At 43.3% G+C, this 11,081-nt stretch overlaps 1 protein-coding gene across 1 annotated transcript; it reads right to left on the bottom strand.

Moving 5' to 3' along the window:
* Positions 1 to 1,559: 1,559 nt before the first annotated feature.
* Positions 1,560 to 2,150, bottom strand: LOC138877833 (uncharacterized). Its single transcript, XM_070157476.1, has one exon. The coding sequence runs from the start codon at positions 2,148 to 2,150 to the stop codon at positions 1,560 to 1,562; it is 591 nt and encodes a 196-aa protein (XP_070013577.1).
* Positions 2,151 to 11,081: the final 8,931 nt, after the last annotated feature.

The following is an 11,081-nucleotide window of genomic DNA, read 5'->3' as shown; positions in this document are numbered from 1 at the left end:
GACAAGCAATGCAACAATTCAGCTTTAATCTTACAATATCCACAATAACGCCAATGAAGCTCAATTTCTAAAAGACGGGGTTTTTAGCCATACATACCTCAACCGAGCTTTCCTTAATCCTATTACGTTCTGGAATGTTCGCACTTCAATATATTTAATCAACTTCAATATATTTAAGAAATATAGCACAATTTAACTCATAATCAAGAAAAGATCATAATCTAAGCTCTCTTGAGCATTTTACCGAGCATTTAGTATTCATTAAGGCCTTATGGTTCTTTTATGCAAGATTACACTAGCCCATTGCCCATGCCTCCTCTTTTATTATTCCTTATACTCTTCAAAAATACATGCATGCAATGCAAACCCCCTTCTCCCCATGAATTACCTCACCAATGACCCTTTGTAGCTATGTGTAAAAATGAGAGCTGAGGTGATGAAGCCTTACCTCTTGGGATGAGGGCTTAGGTCCCTCACTTGATTATCTTCAATGATTTACCAAGGATTCATGGAGTAATTTTGATGGGAAGCACTTCCCCTCTCTTAGACCCCTCTCTCTCTTTCTAAAAGTGTCAAGAAATGGGCTCAAAATGAGCTATTGCACCGGATATAACGACAGGGGGTCGGGTTTAAAATTTAGAAAACTAGAGCCCCGACTCGGATCTGTGATCGCATTTGCGATCGCAAAGTGGACATGCGGTCTGCATAATGGACCGCAAAAATGTTCCCTAAGACCTGAACACACTGTCTGGGTATGCGGTAGAAATGCGGTCCACATACCCGTTCTGCGGTCGCATAATGCACTGCAGAACTGCCCCTGACAAAATCCCAGGGGAATTATGCGATGACTTCGCAGCCCGCATATTGATTATGCGATTACATAATTGGCCGCATAGTTGACATTGATTTGGCCAACACACTGCTTCACTCTGCGTTGACTATGCGGTCCACATTCCTATTATGTGACCGCATAGAGGACCGCAAAAAGGGCACTTTTCTGGAAACATTATTCTTTGACTTTTTAATGCATAGACCAGTTCTAAAGGGTCTGAACCGCGGCGAGCAAGCTTGTCGCGAAGAATTTTACGCATCTCTAACACATATTCCTAATTGCCACTACGAGCTTTCGGGCTTAGAGTGGAAATTTTCACAGGGCCTCACATCCTCCCCCACTTAAGATCATTCGTCCTTGAATGAGGATCAAGGTTCGCTTATTAGCAATCTCTTATGCAACCTTCTAATTTTTTTTTCTCAACCTGAACATACTATTAGTCTCCAAATTTGGCTAACTCCTTGAATTGCCAAAATTTGTTTCCTTTGTATCTGGGCCTTATCTACCTGTCAGAGGGCCCTAGAAACACATCCTAACAGCAGGTACACATTCCATAGGCATAACATAACTCGTACAATACTAACCATGGTCGCATAGGAAACATATATATATATATAACAAAAACAGGACAATTTTACATAGATTAATTCAAAAGATAATAGTTCATAGAAGCTAAGTGCATAAAAGCTATTTCATGACTATTCAAACAAATATGGGCACTTCTTTTTCATTTCATCCTCGCTTCCCAAGTGGCTTCCTCAACTTGCCGGTTCCGCCATAACACTTTAACGGATGCAATTTCCTTATTTCTCAATTTTCGAACTTGCCTATCAAGAACGACAACTGGAACTTCTTTATACGACAGCTCTTCATTAACCTCAATAGTTTCAATAGGCACAGTAGTGGACGAATCTCCTACTACCTTTCTCAACATAGACACATGGAAGACCGGATGTACCAATGACAGCTCGGGTGGTAGCTCGAGCTTGTATGCCACCTGACCAATCTTCTGAATAATTTTGTATGGTCCAACATACCTCGAACTCAATTTTCCCTTCTTCCCAAACCGCATGATGCACTTCATAGGGGAAACCTTCAAAAATACACAATCATCTTCATTGAACTCTAAATCTCTGCGACGAACATCCGAGTAAGACTTTTGGTGACTCTGAACAGCTTTGAACCTCTCCTTAATAATCTTAACTTTATCCATGGCCTGATGCATGAGGTCTAGCCTTATCAATTCCGCTTCTGCAACCTCGAACCACCCAATGGGAGACCTACATCTCCTACCATACAATGCCTCAAATGGTGCCATCTAGATACTAGCATGGAAGCTATTGTTGTAAGCAAATTCTATGAGTGGCAAATGGTCATCCCAACTACCCTTGAAATCAAGAGTACAAGCACGCAACATGTCCTCAAGCGTCTGAATGGTCGGCTCTACTTGCCCGTCAGTTTGAGAGTGAAAAGTTGTGCTAAGATTTATCTGTGTGCCCAAACCTTGCTGAAATTTCTTTCAAAAGTTGGCGGTGAACCGAGCCCCTCAATCGGAAATGATTGAGACTGGAGTACCATGTAACCTGACAGTTCCTTGATATACAACTGGGCATACTGTTCTGCTATGTCAGTAGCTTTAACTGGCAAGAAGTGCACTGATTTCGTGAGTCGATCCACGATTACCCAAATTGAGTCGAACTTGCACGGAGTGCGCGACAACCCTACCACAAAATCCATGTTAATCATCTCCCACTTCCACATTGGAATTTCTATGCTTTGAGCTAATCCACCAGGCCTTTAATGTTCGGCCTTCACTTGCTGACAATTCGGACATTTTGCCACAAAGTCCGCCACATCCTTCTTCATGTTGTTCCACCAATAAATTTCCTTGAGATCATGGTACATTTTCGTAGAACCTGGGTGCACGGAATACCTGGAAGTGTGAGCTTCTGCCATGATCCTTCCCCGAAGATCGTCAATATCAGGAACACATAGGCAGTCTTGGTATCGTAGGGTACCATCATCCATACTAAGGGAAAAAGCTGTGGTCTTGTGTTTGTGAATCCCCTCTTTCAGTTGTGCTAATAATGGATCATTGAATTATTTTTCTTTCACCTCTGCCACAAGCGATGATTCAACCCTATTCTGCACAATTACCCTTCCTTCATTAGAGTTTGCTAGGCAAACTCCCAAACTAGCCAACTGGTAAACCTCCCTGGCTAACGGCCTCTGACATGCCTCCAAATAAGCCAAACTTCCCATAGATTTTTGACTAAGAGCGTCTTCCACAACATTAGCCTTTCCCGGGTGATAGAGAATATCAATGTCATAGTCCTTGAGAACTCTAGCCATCTTCTTTGCCTCAGATTCAACTCCTTCTGCTTGAAAATATATTGAAGGCTCTTGTGGTCCGTGAATATATCCACATGGACCCCATATAGATAATGTCGCCAAATCTTTAGCGCAAACACCATTGCCGCAAGCTCTAAGTCATGAGTTGGATAGTTCTTTTCATGATTCTTGAGTTGCCTAGAAGCGTATGCTATTACCTTTCCATGCTACAATAACACGCACCCGAGCCCGATTCTGGAAGCATCGCAATACACCACAAATCCCTCTATACACTCCGACAGGGTTAGTACCGGTGTTGTAGTCAATCTTGATTTCAATTCTTGGAAGATCTTCTCACAAGCGTCTGACCATTGGAACTTACTGCTTTCTGGGTCAATTTAGTCAATGGAGAGGCAAGAGTAGAAAACCCCTCCACAAATCTCCTGTAGTACCCAGCCAAACCCAAGAAACTACGAATCTCCATTAGAGTGGTAGGTCTAGGCCAATTCTTCACTGCTGCAATCTTTTGAGGATCAACCGTAATTCCTTCCCCGAAAACAACATGACCCAAGAACGCTACAGATTCAAGCCAAAATTCACATTTTGAAAATTTTGCATACAATTGATGTTGCTGAAGAGTCTGCAAAACTACCCTGAGGTGGTCAGCATGGTCCTCCTAACTTCGGGAAAACACAAGAATATCGTCAATGAATACTATTACAAAGGAGTCTAGAAAAGGCTTGAAGACTCGATTCATAAGATCCATGAAAGTTGTCGGGGCATTTGTTAGCCCAAAGGACATCACCATAAATTCAAAGTGCCCATACCGAATTTTGAAAGCCATCTTTGGAATATCCTGCTCCCTTATCTTCAATTGATAATACCCGAACCGCAAGTCAATCTTTGAGAAACACGTAGCACCTTGCAGTTGATCAAACAAGTCATCTATTCTTGGTAGAGGGTATTTATTTTAGGTTGTGACTTTGTTGAGTTGTCGGTAGTCAATACACATCCGCAGAGACCCATCCTTCTTCCTTACAAATAGGACCGGTGTGACCCACGGTGATACGCTCGGACGGATGAAACCCTTTTCTAGCAAATCCTTTAATTGTTCCTTTAGCTCTTTCAGTTCTGCCGGTGCCATTCTGTAGGGTGGAATTGATATAGGCTGCATGCCTGGCATCACATCGATCCCAAAATTAATCTTCCTGTCTGGTGGAATCCCAAGGAGCTCATCTGGAAAGACATTCAAAAATTCATTCACAACTGGTACAGACTCAAGGCTAAGCACCTCGGCATTGGTGTCTGTAAATCGAACTAAATGATAGATACACACCTTCTTGATCATCTTCGCGGCCTTAAGGTAGGAAATAAACCGGCCTCTAGGCACTACATTATCTCCCTCCCATTCAATAGCGGGCTCATTAGGAAATTCAAGCCTCATAGTTCTAGTCCGACAATCAAGCTTGGCAAAACAAGAATAAAGCTAATCTATTCCCATTATTACATCAAAATCCACCATTCCCAATTCAATAAGATCGGCACTGGTATCCCTACCATACACCATGACAACACAACTTCTATAAACTTGAGTAGCCAAAATTGACTCACCAACCGGAGTAGACACCAAGAAGGGTTCATGAAGCCGCTCTGGTTCTTTCCTGAATTCCATAGCAACAAAAAGGGTAACGTAGGACAGGGTGGAACCGGGGTCAATAAGTGCATACACATCATGAGATTGGACAGTTAGAATACCTGTAACAACATCTGGGGAAGCCTCTGCGGTCTGGCGTCCACTCATAGCATAGAACTGGCTAGGTCCTCCTGAACTCTGCGCACCACCCCTAGCTGCACCACGCCCTGCAGGTGCTGGGGTACCTCGAGATGGAGAGGGGGCTAAAGATGTAGCAGTTGCTGGGCTGGCTGGCTGTGTCGTGCCCCTACCTACTCCCTGGCGGGACACACGACAATGCCTTTAAATATGACCCCTCATCCCACATCCATAACATACAGGCAACTCCATGTAGCAAATCCCCGAGTGCATCTTCCCGCACCTAGGGCACGGGGACCTCTGTTGCTGCTGGAACCTCTCTCCTGACCGACCCCGCTGATGGGATCCCCTATTGCCCTGACCGAGCCTAAAACGACTCCACTGCTGCTGGCTGGGCCCTGATGGCGGTGCACTAGCTAAAGACTGTGCAACAGACTGGGAAGGCCTTGATGATCCTCCCATAAAAGCTGATCTTTCCCCACCTAGTGACTCTCCCATGTTGCCCGTAGACCGGGCCTTGATGTTACCCTCTTTCTCCATTCTGTTCTTCAATTTATGCTTCTCTGTGGCCTGAGCAAATGCCACCATCTTCCTATAATTCATGTCAGAATTTAATGCAACTGTAGAAGCCTCATTAATAGTCAAAGAATTAAGGCCCTGAACAAACCGGCGCACCCTGGCCTCCATTGTGGGCAACATATGAATGGCATACTTGGACAAGCGAGCAAACTCTATATGGTACTCCCACACACTTTTGTTACCTTGCTTCAAATTTTCAAACTCTGCTGCACGGGATACCCTTGTCTCAGCGGGTAGGAAATGATCTATAAAGGCATCAACAAACTCGCTCCACCTCGCCGGAGGGCGTCCCTCCTCTCGGGAATCTTCCCACAACTCAAACCATGAATAGGACACCCCTTTCAAACCATAGGCAGCCAACTCTACTCCCTCCGTCTCAGTTGCACGCATAACCCTGAGGGTCTTGTGCATCTCATCAATGAAATTCTGAGGGTCTTCTTCTGGATTGGCACCTGAAAACACTGGAGGGTCTAACTGAAGAAATCTATTTACCCTAGAACTAGTAGAATCCCTTTGCTGGCTGGATGAACTGGGCGCAACATTTGACCTCTGGGCTGGATAGGCCACTAGCTAGGTCAATATCTGAATAGCTCCCCTAAGATCTCCATCAGAAATACTAGAACCGGAAACTGGGGCTGGAGGCGGGAAAATAGTATTATCGGGAGGGATAGTGGTACCCTCCACGGGTGTAGGGACTGGGGGTAGTCTGCTCTGGAATAGAAGAATCGGGCAGAGTGATAGCAGGGCGACTACCCTCACCCACAGTATCAAGCAGTGAATCATCAGTCACTCTTGAAGTAGCATTAGCATTGGCTTCCTATCCAATTCTTGCTTTCTTCTTAGGTGCTATTTACTGAAAGATAGAACAATGCACTAATTAGAGAGGGAAAAGTGTCACCGCACGATCCGGAATATCAAAGAAGGGTATTATTCCTAAATGCCCAAGTAGCCTCCAACTTATATATGTGGTCGACTACACACCGGTAAGAAGGACTCTACTAGACACGGCTCCGAGACATCCTAGGGCACTTTAAAACCTTAGGCTCGGATACCAAGTTTGTCACGCCCCAACCTCGTGAGGCTTGACCGGTGCTCAATCGAGAAGCCCCCAACTGAGCAAGCCTTATCAAGCACTTTCTACCCAACTCGATATGAATAAGGAAACCATGATTTCATTCATTTATTAGATGAGGAAAGAGGGTGAATTCTACAATGTTAGATAATTTTAAATCACAACATTAAACTATCGATAAGTTCTAAGATTCCATGCAAATAAACTTTAGCAAAAGCGAGAATTTGAATTACATCATAGTTTGCAGAGCCTCTAAGGAGGAAAAGACAAGTTATGACAATGCCGGCAACAAGGCCCCAGCTATACCTCAAAAGTAGAAGTCTACAACAAAAGATGTGCAATATAACCCCTTGAAGGAGAAAGGGGCTCACCAAGATTTCAAGAAGAAGGTACTCCGCTACGCGCGATCCGCACTATCTGCAATAGATCCACCTACATTCATTTAAAAATGTAGCGCCCCCGACAAAAGGGACGTTAGTACCATGGAATAGTACTAGCATGTATAACTAAACACCATCTAGTTAGAAAGAACTTTCATACAAGAATAAGAAATCACAAGTATAACTCAAGCTTTAAACGATCACCACCTTATCAAATAAAAGAATCATACAACTTCCACATCATTTTTACATAGCTTTTAGTTTTGGGCATTTCACACTATTCATCATTGTTCACAATACCACCGCTATCTTGAGTGGAGTCCGATCTCGGTCCGATCGGCTAGGTCACCTCATTTGAGGCATATATTTCAATCACAATCTCCTTTTCCTTTCCGAAGTTCATTCATAATACCACCGCTATCTTAAGCGGAGTCCGATCTCGGCCCAATCCGCTAGGCTGCCTTTCCAAGGCATTATTCCCTTCGCATTAATCACATCGTTTCCACATTCAATGTTAGATTTTTAATTTAGGATAATAAGCGCACACAAGAACAATTAAAATTGTAGGCATAGAGGAGACTTCACATGGATGGGGCAACATACGCAGCTTCAATTTCAATTTAAAGTCCAAGCATTTCGATACATAATTCATATCCTTTCCCTCTTCAAGTTATCAAGACAACACATATGTTGCGCCATCTTTTGGATGTTGTAACCGTATATGCGTGAAAAATGTTCCGGTTAAGAACTCACACATCCAGACGATGAACGTAGCAGAGATGAGGATGTTGAGATGGATGTGCGGGCTACAAGGATGGATAAGATTAGGAATGAAGATATTCGAGAGAAGGTGGGCGTGGCCCCCATGGAGGACAAGATGCGGGAAACAAGACTCAGATGGTTTGGGCACATTCAGAGGAGGAGCACTGATGCACCGGTGATGAGGTGTGAACGACTGGCTGTGGTGGGAATGAGGAGAGGTAGAGGGGGACCTAAGAAGTATTGGGGAGAGGTGATCAGGCAGGACATGACACAACTTAGGATTACTGAGGACATGGTCCTTGACAGGGAATTGTGGAGGTCGAGCATGAAGGTTGTAGGCTAGGGGGAAGTTGTGAGTATTTCTACAGCACACTAGAGTGAGACTATCCAGTTAGGAGTTAGTCTTAGGATGCTACTGGTCAGCTACTGATACAGGGCTTTATCTGTTGGATATTATTATATATTCCATCTTTTTCGTATTTCCTATATTTCTTATATTGCTGTCATTTTTTATATTATGTTATTTTATGCTATTTTATTATGAGTCTATTGATAGTAATAATATATCGTCTCTTGTCGCTATCTTGAGCTGAAGGTCTCCTGGAAACAGCCTCTCTGCCCCTCGGAGTAGGGGTAAGGTCTGCGTACATATTACCCTCCCTAGACCCCACTTGTGGGATTATACTGGGTTGTTGTTGTTGTTGTATACTGTTACAACATCAATTCATGTAAAATGACAAGCAATGCAACAATTCAGCTTTAATCTTACCACATCTACACAAACGCCGATGAAGCTCAATTTCTAAAAGACGAGGTTTTAGCCATACATACCTCAACCGAGCTTTCCTTAATCCTATAACATTCCGGAATGTTCGTACTTTAATCTATTTAAGCAATATAGCACAATTTAACTCATAATCAAGAAAAGATCATAATCTAAGCTCTCTTGAGCATTTTACCGAGCATTTAGTGTTCACTAAGGCCTTATGGTTATTTTATGCAAGATTACACTATCCCATTGCCCATGCCTCCTCTTTTATAATTCCTCATAATCTTCAAGAACACATGCATGCAATGCAAACCCCCATATCCCCATGAATTACCTCACCAATGACCCTTTGTAGCTATGTGTAAAAATGAGAGATGAGGTGATGAAGCCTTACCTTTTGGGATGAGGGTTTAGGTCCCTCACTTGATTATCATTTACCAAGGATTCATGGAGTAATTTTGATGGGAAGCACTTCCCCTCTCTTAGACCCCCCCCTCTCTCTAAAAGTGTCAGGAAATGGGCTTAAAATGAGTTATTGCACCGGATATAACGACAGGGGGTCAGGTATAAAATTTAGAAAACTAGAGCCCCGACTCAGATCTTCGATCGCAAAGTGGACATGCAGCCCGCATAATGGACCGCAAAAATGCTCCCCAAGACCTGAACTGCGGTCCGCATACCCGTTCTGCAGTCGCATAATGCACCGCAGAACTGCCCCTTACAAAATCCCAAGGGAATTATGTGACGACTTTGCGGCCCGCATATCGATTATGTGATCGCATAATTGGCCGGATAGTTGACATCAATTTGGCCAACACATTGCTTCACTCTGCGGTGACTATGCGGTCTGCATTCCTATTATGCGACCGCATAGTGGACCGCAAAAAGGGCACTTTTCTGGAAAACATTATTCTTTGACTTTTTAATGCATAGACCAGTTCTAAAGGGTCCGAACCACGGCGATCAAGCTTTCCACGATGAATTTTACACATCTCTAACACATATTCCTAATTGCCACTACGAGCATTCGGGTTTAAAGTGGAAATTTTCACGGGGCCTCACAGAATCTATGCCTATTTGAAGCTTTTGGCTCGATTGGCCCAATGACATCCATACCCCAAGCAACGAACGACCACAGTGCTGACATAGGATGTAATTCTGAAGGCGGTGCATGAATCAGGTCACTGTGTACTTGACACTGATGACACTTTCAGACAAAACTGAAGCAATCATTTTCCATAGTCATCCAGTAATAACCTGCTCGAAGGATTTTCTTTGCAAGGACATATCCATTCATATGGGGCCCACACACTCCTACGTGCACTTCATTCATGATTCTTCCGTCCTCTTGGGCGTCAACACATCTTAGAAGGTTCAGATCTGGAGTTCTTTTGTACAAGACCTCTCTGCTCAAGAAGAAACCACTGGCGATCCTCCAAATGGTTCTTTTTGGTCTCCACTAGCTTGCTCGGGATATTCCTTTGTTTTCAAGAATCTTTTGATATCGTGATACCATGGCTAAACATCTGGTTCCACCTCAACTATATTGCAATAACCATGTCTTTCTCGGATTTGGATTTCCAATGGGTCAATGTGGACATTGCCTGGATACGGTAGCATTGAGGCCAAAGTAGCTAGTACATCGGCTAACTCATTGTGAAACCAAGGAATGTACCTGAATTTGACGGATTTGAACTGTTTGCTAAGATCTTCCACATGTTGCCTTTATGGAAGAAGCTTGACATCCCGAGTTTCCCATTCACCTTGAGCTTGTCGGATAATCAAGTCACAATCTCCCATGATTAACAATTTTTCCACATCTTGATCGATTGCCATGTTCATGCCCATAATGTAGGCTTCATACTAGGCAGTGTTGTTCGTGCAAAAAAACTGAAGTCGAGCTACGGACGGATAGTACTGACCAGTGGGCAAAATCAAAATTGCCCCAATCCTGACACCTTTCGCATTCACAACTCCATCGAAGAACATTTTCCAAGAATTGGTGTCTTCTGATATTACCTCAACTGAATTCAATTTCTTGTCTGGAAAGTAAGTACTCAAAGGCTGATATTCATCATCAATAGGATTTTTAGCTAGGTGATCCACCAAATCTTGAGCTTTCATGGCCGTGCTGGTGACATAGGCTATGTCAAATTTAGTGAGCAGGATTTGCCATTTCGCTAACCTCCCAGTGTGCATTGGCTTTTGGAATATGTATTTCAAAGGATCCAATCTGGTGATGAGATAGGTGGTGTAGGCCTAAGTTTCTGAGCAACCCAAGTTAAGGCGCAACAAGTCCTTTCCAATAATGCGTATTTGGCTTCCTAACTAGTAAACTTCTTGCTCAAATAGTATATGGCATGTCCTTTATTTTTGGTAGCATCATGTTGCTCGAGAACACATCCGAGCATTCTCTAATACTGTCAAATACAAAAATAAAGGTCTTCCAGGTTCGGGTGGGACCAATACTAGCGAATTCGACAGATATTCTTTGATTTTGTCAAAAGCTTCTTCACACTCATCTGTCAATCTAATCACCGCATCTTTCTTCAAAAGCTTAAATATGGGTTCATATGTGGAGTTCA

Source organism: Nicotiana sylvestris, chromosome 9 (genome assembly GCF_000393655.2).
Source record: "Nicotiana sylvestris chromosome 9, ASM39365v2, whole genome shotgun sequence".
NCBI lineage: Eukaryota > Viridiplantae > Streptophyta > Magnoliopsida > Solanales > Solanaceae > Nicotiana > Nicotiana sylvestris.
This window is presented reverse-complemented; position numbering and strand designations above follow the sequence as displayed.